Consider the following 19,012-nt stretch of genomic DNA (forward strand, 5'->3'; position numbering starts at 1 on the left):
TAAGTAAAATGCACCTGAGTGCAGTGGTGCCCACAGAGTCCTTGGACCATTGAAGCTGGAGGTGCAAGCTTTTGTGAGTTGTCCAACATGAATGGTAGGAACCAAACTGGGGTCCTCAGGAAGAGCCCAAGTGCTCTTCACCACTGAACCATCTCTCTAGCTCCTCAATACTTTACCTGTGCTCAGTGCATGAGTTGGCTGTTTGGAACCTGGGGCTTATGCAGGGATGCTTGGCTCAGCCTGGGAGGAGGGGACTGGACCTGCCTGGACTGAGTCTACCAGGTTGATCTCAATCCTCGGGGGAGGCTTTGCCCTGGAGGAGGTGGGAATGGGGGTTGGGCTGGGGGAAGTGGGGGGGGGGCAACAAGGGAATCTGTGGCTGATATGTAAAATTAAGTTAAATTATAAAATAAAATAAACACTTGCAGGACTTTTTTTTTTTTTTTTTTTTTTTTTCGAGACAGGGTTTCTCTGTGTAGCTTTGCACCTTTCCTGGGACTCACTTGGTAGTCCAGGCTGGCCTCGAACTCACAGAGATCCGCCTGGCTCTGCCTCCCAGTGCTGGGATTAAAGGCGTGTGCCACCACCGCCCGGCTTAGGACTTTTATTCATACAAGTTTTAGTAACTTAGAGCTATGAAATGACCACTAAAACACAAGCCTTGTCTAATACATATAGAAAAAAATATTTTGTATAAAATTTATTAATGTACTGATTTAGTCATGTATCAAGAGATCTCTGATATTCAAGTTAAAAGTTACAAAGATTAAGCCTAATGTAGATAAATCCTAATTTCAGAAACTACATGAACTAGGCACATTAAAAATTTTAAGAACATTAGCAAATATGAATTATACATATAAAAGCAAGGAAATCTCTTATGGGCAATAAAACCTTTTACATTTAATACACATTCACCTGTCTTGATAATACAAGAGAAATTTTCTGAACAACAGGATGAGGTAAGAAGTTGTTGCAGCTCACAAATGATAATTTCAAGAGAAAAGAGAAGGGAAAAATACTAAATAGGAAGGATAAATTTGAGGACTAACTAAAAATAAACACTTATTAAAAACATTACTGGTCTGTATATTCTCTTTCTAGCAACTAATCAGCACATGAAAGTAGCGGACTCAAACCAGTTACTGAAATAAGCCAACCAGCCACGTGACCATTTTCAGTCTTTCTGCTGCAGTCTAAGCAATCCTTTTTATGATTATTTTATTGTGAGTGATTATTCTTTAAATTCATAGAGTATAAGCTTATTTAAATTCACCTTTTAAATGTAGACGCTCTTATAATAAAAACGAATTCCATGGCACTCAGAGTCATGAGTAAGAAGAAAACATTAACAAAAAAACTTAACTTTTAATGGTTACTGAAGAATAACTTCAGTTCCCTGGCAAGGGAACAATTGACTTTGGGAATCAGCAACAGAAAAATGCTATCTCCAAGACAGCATCAACTAACTGAATCACATAAGAATTTAATTCAAGCCAGGCATGGTGGCACATCCTCTTAGTTGTACAAGCAAACTTGGGAGGCAGAGCTAGGTGGATTTCTGTGAGTTCAAGGTCAGCCTGGTCTACACCCTGAGTTCCAGAACAACCAAAGCCATATAGTGAGACCCTGTCTTTAAAAAATATAAACCAACAAAGAAGTAAGTTAAACCTTACCACCATTAGTTACATTCTGAAATCAGAAACAAGCAAAGAAAAGGCATAAGATAGCTCTATCTGATCTTGTACCACTTTTGCTCTTGCTCACTGGATAGGAAACACTGGCCTTATCACTTGTCTACTGAGTCCGTTTGTAAGCCTGTTGTTCCTGCAGGGAATGCTCTTCTGGCAGGACTTGCTCAACTCTGACTTCATAGAGGCCTCTTTGACTGCACTGGGAAGCAGTTACACTGGAAGTATTCAGAGTCAAACACCGGACACAAATTCTCAATAAATACCTGTTGAATGAATCTGTAAGCCTACACACAATTTCAATATATAAAAACAAATCTGATCATTTAAAAGTCTATTAGCAAAATACTTGATAGAGTCTCAATTTAAATTAAAAAAGTCAAAACTTCAATAGATTTTTATGGCAAATTCTAAGTATAAAGATTAAATCTGAACTCAGAAATCACAACAAATATATTATGATTTCATGTCATGTGAGGTCTGTAAATCTCTGATGACTCACAAGCAAAGACAAAAGTAACACTTTTAGATCTTAAGTATATAGACACTTAATGCATACGCATAGTATTTTAAAGTGTAAGAGATACGCATCAGAATATAGAAATGCAAAATGAAATTAAAGTACACCTGACCTGTATCATCAAATACTATCATCTACTACACAATAACGAGAGGTGTCAAACAGAAAGAAGTTAGCCAAGCTATTAAAAAAAATTTAAAGAGAGTCAACAGTCTCAGCTACTCAGGAAGTTGAGAAAGGAAGATTGCTGGTGCCCAGGAGTTCTAAGTCCAAGCTAAAAACAACACAGCAAGAGTGAGAAAGACAGCATGGGGGGGAGGAGGGGATGTACAATGAAAGAGCAAGAGAAGAGAAAGAGAGAAGGGAGGGAGGAAGGGAGGAAGGGAGGGAGGAAGGGAGGGAGGGAGGGAGGAAGGGAGGGAAAGAGGGAGGGAAGGAGGGAAAGAAAGAAGGGGAGGAAGAGAAAAATGAGCTAGCTAAGTCTCTGAAACAAAGACTTATATTCATAAATATATAAATATTTGGTTCCATCAAGTGTTTTTTAAAAGCACTCCATCAACTACTACACTCTTTTTACTCATTTGGCTGATTGGGAAACTGACTCCATGTCATTAAGCAGTCTAAGCAAGGACTCTACCACTATGCTACATGCCCAATCCCATTTTTATTTTTCCAAAGACAATTACATTTGAAAGAACATAAGATATCAGGAAAAAAAAAATTGGTCCCATATGACCATAAACTCAATGGCTTTAAACATCTCAATGACAGGGTTTTAAATTAGTTGAAAAACTTATAAATTCAAAATCTGATTCTGGAAAAAAAAAGAAAGGAAAAAAAAAAGGGCATATCATTCATGAATCCAAAAAAAAAAAAAAAATCACACAGATCTATCAGCAGTACAATGGTCACTAAAAAATAAATATTTCAATTAGAAAACGCTAGAGAATAAAATTTACCATCTACTACTCACATAAAACGCCTGGAACAAATAACCTCCGCATTCATAACAACTTACCGTTACAGATTTCAGTGTCATGCCATGGTATGTGCCCATAGTATCAATCTTAAAGCCTTCCGTTTCTGCAAAGAAAAGGAGTCTATTATGATTTATATATTTCATGAGACAGATAAAAATTTCTATCATAATTTATATTATACCTAACAATTCAACAGTGTAACAAGGCCTTACTTAAATATACTATACACAGTTTTATCACATATTTCTTTTTTTTTTTTTTTTTTTTCGAGACAGGGTTTCTCTGCGTAGTTTTGCGCCTTTCCCGGAGCTCACTTGGTAGCCCAGGCTGGCCTCGAACTCACAGCGATCCGCCTGGCTCTGCCTCCCGAGTGCTGGGATTATAGGCGTGTGCCACCACCGCCCGGCTTATCACATATTTCTAAAAATTAAAAACTTTTAAGACACTAGTTGCAAAAACATATTCAAATTCAATAAATGTCAAAGAATCTTTTCTTTTTTTTTTTTTTTCCAGAATCAGATTTTGAATTTATAAGTTTTTCAACTAATTTAAAACCCTGTCATTGAGACGTTTAAAGCCATTGAGTTTATGGTCATATGGGACCAATTATCTTTCGAATTTTGTTTGAAAATCACACTAAAGAACTAGAGAGAAGTATCAGCAGTTAAGAGCACTAGCTACTCTTGCAAAAGACCCAGGTTCAATTCCCAGCACACATAATCTGCCCACAACTGCATTAAATTCAGTTTCAGGGGATCTGATACCCTCTTCTGGCTTCATGGACAACAAGTACATATGTGATGCATAGACATACACACAGCAAAACATCCATACACAAGAAAATGGAATAAAATTTAAATTATACTAAATAAAAAACTTCTAATTTCTAATCCCTTTATTTTTATGACTAACTACTACACCACTAAAAGCATTGTAAAATAAGAAGTTCCTAAATTACAAAAACTTTTGTTCCTAATTTTAATGTAAGGGACATTTATTAGAAAATGGTGCTATAAAAAAATGATTCCAGCCAGGTGGAAAAACCAAAAAAAAAAAAAAAAGATTCAAGTTTCAACACATAAGTACAGCATGCTCTTCTCACTCTCTTTTTTTTTTTTGGGGGGTTTTCGAGACAGGGTTTCTCTGTGTAGCTTTGCGCCTTTTCCTGGAACTCACTTGGTAGCCCAGGCTGGCCTCGAACTCACAGAGATCCGCCTGGCTCTGCCTCCCAAATGCTGGGATTAAAGGCGTGTGCCACCACCGTCCGGCTTTTTGTTTGTTTGTTTGTTTGTTTGTGGGTTTTTTTTGTTGTTGTTGTTTTTGGGGTTTTTTTTTTGTCTCTCTTTTAAAATAAAAATGTAATTCTATAAATACATGGCAATTCATTCCTGTTTTGGATCTTGCTATGGTCAATCAACTAATGGCAGTCAATTTGGGACTTTGACAGTATTTTACCAGTGGAAGAATGATATAAACATTCCATATGTTATTAGAATAAAACATACATTGCTTAAATTTCATCTAGGTTATGTGACTATCAGAGAAATATTTTTAATTGAAAAACATTTTTCATACCATATGCTCTATTCTTCCTAGGAAAGATCATATAGCAAATATTTTACACATGGTATAGACCATATACCTTTGTCTCAACTATAAGATTTTGTAGCTGTGGTGCAGAAACAAGATGAATAATATGCATATACATGGAGGATTGGATTTGCTATCAATTGCTTTATACAATTCATTCCATAAGGACACAGGACAGTGATAAAAGAATGGATCACTGTCTTTGTATGGCATTTATTCACCACGTGCCTGTATCTGGTAAATGAAGTCAGCACACATAATTCAAAGCAATATATCCTTTTAAAAAGTTGCCCAGAGACTTCAGATTATACAAGGGAAAAAAGGAAACGTTAAAACTTTCAGTTGCTTTTATCTCCTATCTTCCTAAGTGAAGTCAAGATGAATGAAAAGCTCAAGAGAAACTGGTGACAGTCTTACCTCACTAATAAAGAAATGGCTCATAACTGCATTAGCTAGACTGTCAAGCAAGCTTTAACAAAACAAACTCTCACACTTGCTCCAAATCTATGCTTCCTTATCCCTAAATGTACACAATTCATAGTTTGGGAAACAATTTAACACACAGCATTCCACATCCCAAAATTCTTTGTAACCACAACTAGTCTCAATAATAGCAAACATTTGTGGGTAGTTTATTACGTTATCAAACATTATTCTGGGAACTTCACCTTCGGCACCACGTTTATCCCCAAAGTAACCCTATGAAATAAGTTATCAAGTATTATTAACATTTAATTAGAGATATGAGGTAACAGACAGAATACAGTTGAAAAAGCAATAAAATCCACATAAAAAAATAACTGAAACACAAGCTATCTGGATTGCGAATCAAAGCTACCAACAAAATTAGCCAATTTTGTTCTGTAGAGTCCAAATACTATTTTTTAGTGTTGCAGGCTATATGACCTCTCTCACAACTACTCAACAGAGCTGTCAGAGTTAAACAACTATAGATCACACATAAATGAGTAAATGTAGCTGTAAATAACAACAAAAACTTTTATTACAAAAGTAGGTGACTGAACTAGATCAACTGCCTTATTCTTCAATATCAAACTATACTGCCACTCCAGTTCAGCATGACCATTATGAGAAGAAGATACAAAATAAGTAACTTACCTTCTTTGCCTTTGAATCTTTCCTGGTCATATCTGTTGTAGGCAGCTGGGATAGGTTGCTTCGTACGCAATGTGGGATCCTTTAAAAAAAAGAGAGAGATGCAAGTCAATATTTTTAAATATTACTTATTTAACACTCATAAAAACCTGACACAGATACTTATAAATGTTATTCCAATATGGGCCAGAAGACAGAACACGTTAAGAAGACTACTTGGCATTTGACAACTAGGATTCAATATTTGCACTAAAAAAATGTCCATCCCTACAGCAAGAATAAGGACAATTTCAAGTATACTTGTATCCAAAACCACAGAAATAATATGGTAAGCACATACACTCTAATTACTTAAATGACTTTGTGAAATAATACTCTCTCCAATGATAATCTGAACAGAGTAAGTTCCAGGACAGCCAGGATGACAGAGAAACCCTGTCTCAAAAAACTAAAATGAAAAAAAAAAAAGACTAAAGTAATAGACATTCAATAAACACTTACAAATGTATACTGTAAGACTAAAGTAATAGATGCCAGTTTTTTAAAAACTTGAAAAAAGTCACTTTCTAATTATGTATAATTTAATTCAAATATTTCATACTAAACTCATAGTCTATAATAACCTAAAAATAGGTATTTAAAAAGCATCTTAAAGGTACTTGGGAAAATCATAATATTTATATAGTCTTCATTTTGTTACAATAGGATTATAGTCTAATATTACAAAAGAAAAATTATCAAAGACTATAGCTACATATATACATCTATATGCCAAACATAAAAATTTCAACTGTTTCAATGATTGTAAAATACACAGAAAGAAAACTCACATTCACAAAGACAATAGTTTAAATGGTTTTACAGTTTCACATTCTTCCCACCAATTACTATTGACAAATGTCAACAAATTTGTAATGATAAGCACACTATGCTTGAACATCATAGCACTTACTATATTTCCATTTCATAGATCTAGTAGGTTTAACTTACTATGCTATGAACTCAAAACAGGACAAGGACTATGAGTTTATCTCTAGATGCTTAGAACACTGCATGAAAAATAGACACTACTTAAATATGTGTGGTAAGCCAACTAAAAGTATCTGTCTAAATCTTACCAAGAATTCGGTATCTACAAAAATTTAAATATCAATGATTTCATGCATAAATAAAATTACTATTAACTTCCAAGGCTATGTTTAGTAATCTACCAATGTTTTCCAAATTCGACATAAAAGTGAATCAATCTGAATTATATTCTTTGCCTTCTTGAATCTGACAACAGATAGAAGGGTTTACAACAAAGTAGAGGTATTTCTGAATTTAAATGGAGACTATATGGCATGCATGAGTTTAGGGTTTGGCGGACCCTAAACAATACCTCCGACAGTGAGGCAGTCAACCAACACAGGAGGTACAGCTGAGGTACAAAGAATGGGCCGTTTGACGGGTGACAGGGAAAATCAATATACCCATGTGAAATGGTCAAGGAAGACTTCAAATAACAAGTCCAAGCTGGAAAGTAACAATGATTTATATTTTTAACTATAGTTAACTATTTTCCCAAGCAATAAATAGGCCAGCTATAGTCAACCTAAAAGTTAACTTCGAAGGCTTTTCCTAATTAACTCCTTTTCAGACTCTCACCCAGGTCTATCTTAAGAATGGCCCAAAATTACTGCTAAGATAACTTTTAAAACAGGGGAGGGTCTTTATATCCTTTGAGTATGCTGAAGTAGCAGAACTTTATAACCTCCTGATGTAAAATGTTTAAGATGTCAAAATTATAACACTAAAATGCAAAATAAACATCACTTTCTTAAAATAACAAAAGCAGAAAAGATTCTTACCACAGGAGCTGTATTTGGAGCAGGCCGCTGTTCAGGGGCACGCCCTTCTTCTCTGGCTTTTACAGACTGAAGAATTGCAAAAATATTCTTGGAAAAATTCTAAAACATGAATAGATTCTAATTAAACCCAGTGTACATGTGCAAGAGCAATAGTTTATCCATTAAGCAGTTTATATTAAAACTTTCTTCCTACTAATTTTTCCTATGTCATAAAGTACTATAATTGCTATGGTTTGGATGTGATCTGTCTCCCAAACATTCCTATGGGGCCCAATGAGGAACAATTAGCTAACTGGGCACTGCTATCACAAGGGGTTGATGCTGGTCTTGAGCTGTTACCACATCCCATACCAATAGGTGGTGGAGCTGTCCAATCTTCCACTTTTAGTCTCCAAAATTTGAGCTAAATACGTATCTTTTCTCCTCACATATGTTAGGCCCTCACACAGTCAAGCAAGTGTTCTACACTAACCTATGTCCCCAGGCCTAACCTTCTATGAAGCCCCTACCTTAGGTATTTCATTGAATCAACAGAAAACAAGGTATACAATTATACATAAAAATAAAAGCCAACTACCTGGTATTGGAAATCATACTTAAACAGACCAATTATTGATAATTTTTATTATTCTGTATCTACTCAAATATATATAACCAATAAAAAAGTAAACATTTAAATGTAACAGATTTCTAAGGGGAATACTACATTCTCAAAGTACAATAAATCCCTGTGCTACATTCAGATTACAGCAGACGTTCTAAGATGCCCAAAGGTTATGGATACTTGTAGGAGTCACTGTAAAACTTTTAAGTCTGAAAAGGTGGGAAGTAATCACAAATCAGCTTTTCCATGACTACCCACCCAACACTGTTGACTAGGTGATTACACCTTCCTTCATGAAATAAGCTTTCTTGGCCCTGACACATTATTCTCCCCTGACTTTTTTGTCTAATGACTAACATTGTCCCCCAGTGACTAACAATACTTTGGGTCTCTTCCCCAACCCCTATCACTCCCAATCCCCTACCACCAACCCCACCTACCCACCCCCTACCCCCAACCCAACCACCCCGTACCCCCAACCCAACCACCCCCTACCCACAACCCAACCACCCCCTACCCACAACCCAACCACCCCCTACCCACAACCCAACCACCCCCTACCCACAACCCAACCACCCCCTACCCACAACCCAACCACCCCCTACCCACAACCCAACCACCCCCTACCCACAACCCAACCACCCCCACACTAGCATTCAACAGTTTAAAGAATATATGCGAATCTATTGTGAGCTAAATATCTTAACTGACACTAAAATCCAACGATGATCAAATGGTTCATGCTCTCTTGTACTTCAAATGTAATACAATTCTCTTCTCTAGAAAATGAAGCATTCTGGGGCCAGCAAGGTAACTAACAGGTAAAGCACCTGTAACACAAGCCTATCTCCCTGAGTTCAATCCTTGGAACTCATATAAAGGTAGAAAAAAGAGAACCAACTCCACAATATTACCCTTGAACCTTCCCATTTGCACCACAGCGTGGGCATACACGCACACACACACACTGCGCGCAAGCGCACGCGGGCACACACACGCACACACACAAACACACACACACACACACACACACACACACACACACACACACACACAGTTATTTTTAAAAAAGAAATCTGGGGGCTAGCTCAGTTAAGAGTACTTGTTGCTCTCCCAGGAGACCCAGGTTCAATTCCCAGGATCCACAATGCAGCTTACAACCATCCATAACTCCAGTTCCAGGAAATGTGACGTCCTGTTCTGGTCACCATGGACACCGGGCATGTGAACAGTACACTAACATACATAAAAGCAAAACACTCAAACACATAGAATAAAAATAAGTCTTTTTTAAAAAAAGAAACTTAAGTGTTCTGTTTTTCTTTGGCTTCCACTCCTTGTCCCACTTTATCACTCCATCTACTTTACTAGTTTTTACTTTGTAATCCCCCTCACCTTTGTTCCTGGTTTGTTTTTTCCTGGTGAGGCTCATGGCCTCCACGCACTGGACTACTCAGCCTCACGGCTTTGAAGCACTGGTCTACTATGAAAGATATCTTTTACCTCTTTACTTATATTGCATCTCATTGCTGCTTGTACTAAACTATCATCTCAATCACTGCCGAGCCTGTACATGTTAAATATTACGCAAATGTATACGGAAAAGTAAGTTTTAACATTAACTGGATACCACTAGTATAATTACCACTATACTAACTATGATACTAACTAGTTCCTGAATCTTTACAGCAGCAAATACAGGTCTCAGAACTACTTTGCCATCTTAGAAACTACTCAAGACTCTAAAGGCCTTTAAGCTGAAGTTACAATTTATCACAGTAAATATTAAAACTGACAAATTTCTCAAGTACAAATTCCTTTAAAAAAAAAAAGGAGAAAAGCAAGATTCCACACAAACATAATACTTTTTATGAAAATTATTTTCCAAAACCTATCAATAAAGTAGTAAGACTATAACTTGAAATTTTACAAATGTGTTTACTATCTGGCTTACTAAAAATGTATCTGTATTCTGATATTTACTTCTATCTATCTACTATGTTATCCTGCTTGGTCAAGATATGAAGATAATCTAGCCTCAGCAGTAAAGGGAGAAGCATTAAGACAGCTTTTCAGGTAGCTAAATATATTCTGCTTTGTTATACCAAAACAAATGGTCTCCTAAAAGATACTGTAGGTGGAAACCACATCCATAAATTTCTGCTGTCAAGTATATAGTATATAAAGTATAAATATACTTTTTAAAGTATATAATCTATTTTGTAATTTAAATGGATATTTTTTCATTCATGCACTGGTTCTCTGAAAAATATCAATCACTGAGTTATGCAGTTATGCATATTTTCCAAATATTAATACAGTATATTATTCAACATTTTAAAATGTTATTTGCTGATGACATATTCATTAAATCATATTTTTAATATTATTTACAAAAGTCTCATCAAAACAGTCTAAGAATTAGAAAGCTGGAAAAATCATAGCAGAAAGAAACTCTCCAAAATTTTAATTTTCCCAGCAAAGTTCACATCTTACCACTGGCAACAAATAGTTTGTTGCTTTTCCTGACAGACTCGTTCAAGAGAATGTCTATAAAACAACTAAGTCTGAATAACATAGTCATTCAAACAAAATGTGATGGTTTTCTTTTTTAAAAAGGTGCTTTAGTTAGGAACCCAAGCCTTAACACAAATGCTGTTCATAAAAGCAACCACAGCTTTTTTAATGCGCAGGGCTGCTTTACACATTCAAACTTCATTAAGTATATTAACTGGCCGCACTTGAGTGAAGTTCTGGTAGGTGAAACACCATGATTTGCTGGTCATGCTGGGTGACTAACTCATGTGTTTTAGCAGTCACTGCTTCTGCACCATCAGTGCAGACATCAGCGCAGTGTCAAATGCAAATGAAATCTCAGCCCTACTATGAAAACATGAAAATCAGACCACTGTTAGAGTGATCAAATAAATGAAAAACATAAATGCTAGAAGAATGAATCCAAATAGCATCAGCAAGTTTTGTGTGCAAGAATTACAGATGATTATTTTTGTACAGATGTATTTATACCATGATTCAACAATAATTACTTTGGTCTGAAAATATCCCCCAAGTCTATGTGTTAGAAATTTTATTTTTAAAAAGTGACTTTGAAAATGGATTAAGTGGAGACTAAATGGATGACGTAGAGATTTTAAGAGTCATTTTCTGATAAAATCATAATTATTTTCAGCCCTCTTTTTTATTCCCTCTCTCTCACCCAGGTGATACCTTCCGCCATTTTTGATGCAGTAAGAAAGCCCTCATCAGATGCAGTTCCTTGATCTTGGACTTTCCAGCCTCTAGAATGGTGAACCACAGAAATGTCTATTCATTATAAATTACTCAGTCTGTGATACTCTGTTATAGCAGCACAAAACAGAATAAGTCATAATAATTTAACGGCACAGAAATTTGTTATAAGTTAGTCTGTGATATTCTGTTATAGCAGCACAAAACAGAGTAAGACATTTAATATCATTTAACGATACTATAAAATCAGATTGCTTTAACCAGGGCATATTACCTATATAAGGAGGATGAGAACTTGAATTTTCTTGCCCCTTAAAAATCAGAAAACAAGATTCTGATCACAGTAGTAATGAAGGTCAGTGTAAAGTCTACACTAGGCCAGTGCTGTAGCCTGACAACCTGAGCTCAATCCCAGGAATCCACACAGTGCAAGGAAAGAACTGACTCTCACACGATGTCTTCTGACTTCCTCATGCACACTGTGACAAATGTGCCCACCTACACCTACACCCACACATACACACACACACACACACACACACACACACACACACGCACGCACGCACGCACGCACGCACACACGCACGCACACACGCACGCACACACGCACGCACACACGCACGCAAAGCAAAGCAAATGTGAAGTCTATACTGTTCTGCTCTAAGTATCTATAACATGTTTAGAGTTTAGCAGATGAACACAGTATGTATACTTAGAGATCAGCAGTCAAAATGTTTAATTTTGACCTTTAAAAAATGATAACATTCAAAAATAAAAATTTTTAAAGATAATACTCATGAAAGCAAATCTAGCTTCTAAACAGTTGTTAGATGGTTTGTTTCTAAAAGATACTATGGTACCAACATTAAATTAGAACACTTTTAAACTGGTACAATTCTGCCCCCTAGAGTTCAGATCGAAGAGTTCATCTCAACAACTAAAAATTGGAAAGCTTCATATAGAAGAAAACTCTAAGTTTAAGACTATCTAGTTAAAATTAACTGGGAAAAAAAAAAAGGCCAGGCATAGTAGCACATGCCTTTAATCCTAGCACTTGGGAGACAAAAGGAAGTGGATCCCTGTGAGTTCAAAGACAGCCTGGTCTACACACTGAGTACCAGGACAGCCAAGGCTCAACAGTTAGATTCCCCTCTCAAAACAAAATAAAAAGGCACTAAAAAGTCACAGTGTTAGTCAAGTATTAGCCATATCAAGCAATGAAAATGAGAATGTCGTTTAACTGTAAAATAACAAAAAATGAAAAATGAAAGCTTATTCATAACTTCACATTTCTTTATAATTCTAGGCTCTGGAAACGGTCCTTTTTTTCTTTTTCTTTTTTTAAATACGTGGATGTGGACACATACACCACAGTGAAAGTGCAGAAATAAGAGAAAAACACTGTGGACTCAGTTTTCTCCTTTCATCTTTACAAAGGTTTTAGGGATCAAATGCAAGTTACCAGGCTTGCATGGGTAGCACCATTACTCCAGGGCTATCTCACTGACTCTAGAAAAATGGTTTCTTTTTTCTAAATTAAATCAGTTTTACTTATTATTGTGCGTGCATACACACATGCATGATAGGAATGGGGACATACATGCCACTCCCTGTGTGGAAGTCAGAGGACAACTTTGTGGTTTTCGGTTTTTCTTTTCACCTTTACGTGACTTCTGGAGACTGAACTCGGTTGCCAGGCTTGCATAAAAAGGGCCTTTCCCAGCTGAGCCACCTGTGTGCCCACGGAAAATGCTTCTTAAGATGTACGACAAGTCAAATAGAAAACAAACAGAAATCATTATTCCTTACACCCTTTTCTAGTTACTTTATTCCTACCAAAATGGGACAGTAAATTAAAAGCTCAAGTCCCAATATTATTCTACAATCAAAACTAGTCGGGGCAGGTGACACATAGCTGTACTCCTAGCGCTTAGTAGGTGGACGCAGGCCTAAGCCACTAAGAAAGACCCTAACCTCAGAAAGCCCAGAGTGTCAAAACATAAAGTCTATTTCAATGTTAAGTTCAGTTTCACAATAATCTCCCACACTTCTTTAAATGTTTCTACCAAACCACCACTGTTAGCGCATCAATGGAGAATCAACAACAAAGAAAGCTTAGAGGAAAGCCACAACACAGAGGAAAATATGTATATAGAACTGAACTGATGCAGAAAAACAGTAACATCATGAAATCTAGAAAATATCATCCTGAGTGAGGTAACCCAGACTCAGAAGGACAAACATGGTATGTACTCACTCATAAGTGGATACTAGATGTAAAGCAAAGGACAATCAGACTGCAACCCACAGATCCAGGGAGGCTACCTAGCAGGGGGGATCCTAGGATGACTGTGGCTTATAATAAGTTTTGGTTTTGCTCAATCACTGGGCAAGCTTTAGTGAAACATTTCACTATTAGGATAAGAATTTGTAGCATATCAAGCTGATGAAAGAATATGCTGGCTGTACTTTCAGGAGGGGAGGCTAAAATCTTTTTAGATTATGGATTAGCCTATAGAAAAATGTCTGCCATAAATCAAACAGTGAAGGGGAAGATGAATAGGAATCTCACTTACACAAATAAAACATAGCTCTCTGAACAGATGAAGACAGGTTTCTTCTGTATCCCAGAATCTAATCAATATTTATATGTATAATTCAGCTATTATTTGGCTTAAAAGGGCTTATTGGGAAATTTTATCATTTTTACTATTTTCTACAGAGAAAATATTTTCCAGTTTCAAATAATCCTGGACTTTTGAATTATAACCTGTTTTTATGTTCAAACTATCTGTATATTATTTCTCCTGCAGTTGTACATAAAATGTTTTTACATTCAAAAAAAGAAGCCGGGTGGTGGTGGCGCACGCCTTTAATCCCAGGTCTCGGGAGGCAGAGGCAGGCGGATCTCTGTGAGTTCGAGGCCAGCCTGGTCTACAGAGCAAGATCCAGGAAAGACGCAAAGCTACACAGAGAAACCCTGCCTGGAAAAACCAAAAAAAAAAAGAAAAAACTGAACTGATGCATCTTTTTTAAGAGCAACTGACATACTAGAGCATCTAGTATTAATTTTTTTATTAATGTATGGGTGTGTGTGTGTGTGTGTGTGTGTGTGTGTGTGTGTGTGTATACATAAGCATGTGCAGGAGCTACAAGTACATGGAGATTAGAGGAAAACTGTGGAGTCCATTCTCTCCTTCTACCTTTACGTGGGTTTGGCTGATCCTCAGATTGTCAGACTCTCATTCAAATTCTTATCTTTCAAAATTTAAAGAGCATACATTTGCTCTGAACAGTTTAAAAGAATTAGTCCTTGGGTGTACAAATATAAATAAAGTTTAAAACCTATTAATAAATTTTAAACAATCCTACAGCACTCCAAAGAATGAGTAAATATTTTAATTACCTTTCCTGTGCTCTGTAAGATGGTTGTTCTTGTTCTCCACACTCTTTCTCTGCTGACAATATCTCTGGTCACATCTACCTCAGCATCCACAAAACTCCTCTGTTTAAGGGCAGTTATATCATCATCTAGATCAGTCTTGATAGTAGATCTTTTCTTAGCCATAATTTTGGCTTTGATTGCAGCAATTTTTTCCACTGACATGGCTTCAGACAAAGACCTAAAAGTAATTTATTTTTTAAATTTCACAGCTAAGATTCCTTCAGTACAACATATATACTGTTGCACTAAAATTGATAATAAAAAAAAAACCACCCACTTCAAGTGACAATAAGCTTTCTATAAAATTGTATACTTAATATTTTATAGTCACACAGGATTTTTACAATAATTCATAAAGATAATAATCGAAAAGCAAGTCAGTAATCTATTTTAATTTTAGTTTTATGAGTATAAGTGTTCGGCCTACATGTAGGTCTATGTGTCATTTCTATGCCTGGTGCCCAAGAAAGCCAAAATAGGGCATCAAATTCCCTGAAACTGAAGCTACAGCCAGTTTTACACCATTATGTGGGCGCTGAGAACCAAATCAGGGTCCTCTGGAGGAATGGCCAGTGCTCTTAACCACTGAACAATCCAGCCTTGAATTAGTAATTTCTTTAAATTAACATTAAAAAAATTAAATAATATTAAAATTCCTTGCTCTTTTTAAATCTCCCACAAAAAAGCAGAACTAACATGGGTGCTTTTGCTTGTATTCCCTGAGGCTTTACCAGTGTATCTATACTCTCTACATATGAAAATTATATACAAGCACAGAGGTCATCCTGTAATGGGGTCAAAAATTCATTTTGTTAAAAAGCTCAAAGCTTAGGTGTTTCCATGAAATGTATTTTAAGGTTTTAAAGCTACAGGCTTCATATACAACTGACTTCAGAATCCAAAGAGACTTTATATGCCACAATAGTCCTTTTAATTTCTGGAGGACAAAACCATACCTAATTTAATTAAAACTTCATTATAAAGAACTTACAAAAAATACTGAAATAAACATATTTTGAACTCTTATGTCTTCAATTTACTTGATTCTCAAATAAGCAAAAAGCAGCCTTTTTATTTAAAAAAATTATTCATCAACAATGACACAAATAAAAATTGTAGTATGCAATGAAAAAAAGAAAAGTGAATTTCTCAGTGCTTTCAATTTCCTGGCGTATTTCTCTTTGAGATTCAGGGACAATAAATCAGTATTCCAGGGACTAGCGAGATGGCTCAGAGGTTAAAAGCACTGGTTGCTCTTGTAAAGGACCAGGGTTCAGTTCCCAGGACCCAAATGGTGGCTCACAACCATCCATAACTCCAGTTCCAAGGAATCATGATGCCTTCTTCTGACCCAGGTACATGGTACACAGACATACGTGTAGGCAAAATATTCTCACACATAAAAAATAAAATAAAGCAATCTAAAATTTGATTGAAAAAAAATCAGGAATTCTCAGTTTTCAAAACTATGTTGTTTTAAATATATTCCTAACAGTCTTCATAACAACTCTCTAATATGAACAACAAAAATTGTCTAAGAATAAAATACATTAAGTTCAGTAGTACTTACAAAGTACAAAAAAAAAAAAAAGAAGAAGAAGAAGAAGACTCAATGAAAAACGTAATTTAAAATTCTGGTCTCCCAGTCAGGGAACATCCCTTTATGGGACCACATGTGGAAACCAGCCACTATAGTTTGCACTGAAAATGTGTTGTATGTTTTTTATAATATAAAATTCGAAAAGTAATTCAACAGTGGTTGAGGACTGGTAATACAATTCAGTGGTACAGTCTTAACCTAGCATGCATGAAGTCCTATATTTAACAGAGACTATAAAAAACGGAGCTGGGCCAGCAACCCAGTGGGTCAAGGGAACTCCCTCAGCACAGGCAAGCATCAAGGCTTTGCAGCAACAGCTAAAGATGTAAGAGAAGAATCACTAACAGAGAGTGACAAGAGGAGAAACTAGGAAAGAACATATGCTAGTCTGCCATCTGAAACTGTCAGCATGGTGTCCAAGGACAGTACAAAACATTTTTAAAAAATGACATCCCAAATTAATAATTATGTCCTGGCTCATCAGTTTGGAGGGAATGTGGCTCCAGTATCATTGTAATGGGCACAAACATTTCCAAAAGAAATTCCAAACAAGGTCCCTCCTGCATCCTGCACAAATCTTAACTAGTATACAGTGAAAACTATGGGTGCAGATTAAATACTGTGATTTTTTTTAAGTGCTAATGTGTTTGTTTGAGGAACTCTGCAGTCCACCTACAAAAGACAGGTTAGTATAGTTCACAGAAGTCCTGTCCTTTCATTTGATTTATAACGTAACAGGGTACTATAAATGAATTACCAAAAAACTACCTTTTTCTCCTACTTTGCATTGACTTTTAGCTGTGAAATTAAAGCATCTCAGCATATTTTTAGATCAATTCAAATTGTTTTTAATTACATTTGTTCTGGTGTGCACACAAACATGCACCACAATGTGTGAAAACCAGAGGACAAATTGCAGGAGTAGGTTCTCTCTTTCCACCATGTGAGTATGGATATGGGTATGAAAGTCAGGTCACTGCTTGAGCTTAGCAGCATGGTCTTTACCAATGAGCAATCTGGATGGCTCTCAAGCTGACACTGGACTTTCAATGATCAGACTTCTACTTCTAGCTGAGATGAAGTGCCAGTGACTGGAATAGCTCAACAATCAGAAAATGACTAGCTGAACTTCACAACATAATGGTTTACCAGATATTAGCAATTAAACACTAAATGGCAGTGATTCTCTGACAAATGACAAATGAATGAACTCCTATAACTTCCTTGGCTTACTGCCTTGAAAACTTCCAAAGGAGGTCCTAAGAAAAACCCAGGCAGGACTTAGTCAAGCCCAACGTGTTTACATGGTACAGAATAGTTAAGAAAAGTGCTGAACAGGGGTACTGCAGTAGAATGCTAACACGTGGGTTTAACAAAGGAACTACCTAAACCTGGAAACAACCACTACCCATTAAGTTTAAGTCGGTAATACAAGGCTGTGTTCCCATCACCCAAAAATATACATGAGACATTAGGAAGTCTCCTTAAAACAATATTGCCTCTAACGTAAGTGAGAATAATTACTGCAATTAATCTCTGTTCAATGTAAAGTCCCCAGGGGGGAAAAAAAAAGTCATGCCTATGGTGAAAATTCTACAAGACTGGCTGGCTGAGTAATTAGAAATTCCTGGAGAGTTAGAATGTCACAAGTCCAGTCAAATTGTGGGTCAGGAAAGAGATGCCCCCAAGAGAAAGAAACCAGGAAACAGCTGTGTGGGCTGGTCAGTGCTCGTGTGTATAAGTCACACTGCTCCTTCCTCACCAGATGTTTACAGACACTTAAGTTCAAAAGCAACTGGGTTATGTAACCATCAACTATAATCTCTGACACCAGGAGAGAAAATAGATCTTCCTCTTTTATGTTTCTCAGTTAATTATCACTAACAGTCTAACAGAGAACATTGGTAGACAGGGTGATCAACTGACTATTCCATTCTGAAGCTTTGGGAACTGGTTTCTGGGAAGAATTTGTTAAGTTTGGAGAGATGGACTAGATAAGTCCTAGAATAATGCTATATAAGCAGTAGGCAGAGCTTAATTTTTTTGGGGGGGAGGGGTGGATGAGAGCTTAATTCTTGTGGGAACTCAGAAAACCAGAATGCTCTAAGACTGAGGCTGGCTAATGATGAGGATTCATATGACTCTATAAGGCCTTTCACAGAAACCATTTGTACTACAGTGTTGCAAAGAATCTGTCATATTTTGTCCTTACTTTGAGTGGGGCTAAATTTACATGTAATAAATAGTAAGGCAGAGGAAATGTCAAGACAGCTCAGCATGGATACTGCTAGCTGGTTTTAGCCAGACTTACTGCAATAAATATAAGCAAAAAGCCAGGGAAGGTCTGGAAAGTGCAGTGAGCCAGAA

At 36.5% G+C, this 19,012-nt stretch overlaps 1 protein-coding gene across 1 annotated transcript in view; it reads right to left on the reverse strand.

Moving 5' to 3' along the window:
• Positions 1 to 19,012, reverse strand: part of Cdc73 (cell division cycle 73) — a 112,128-nt gene that overhangs the window by 73,141 nt on the left and 19,975 nt on the right. The window contains exons 7-10 of the mRNA XM_042258265.2: positions 15,007 to 15,223; positions 7,748 to 7,846; positions 5,901 to 5,979; positions 3,230 to 3,294 (exon numbers count right to left, since the gene is read on the reverse strand). Coding sequence (XP_042114199.2) covers positions 3,230 to 3,294; positions 5,901 to 5,979; positions 7,748 to 7,846; positions 15,007 to 15,223 — 460 coding nt within the window. The remainder of the gene's footprint in view (positions 1 to 3,229; positions 3,295 to 5,900; positions 5,980 to 7,747; positions 7,847 to 15,006; positions 15,224 to 19,012) is intronic.

This window comes from Peromyscus maniculatus, chromosome 11, assembly GCF_049852395.1.
Source record: "Peromyscus maniculatus bairdii isolate BWxNUB_F1_BW_parent chromosome 11, HU_Pman_BW_mat_3.1, whole genome shotgun sequence".
Lineage (NCBI taxonomy): Eukaryota > Metazoa > Chordata > Mammalia > Rodentia > Cricetidae > Peromyscus > Peromyscus maniculatus.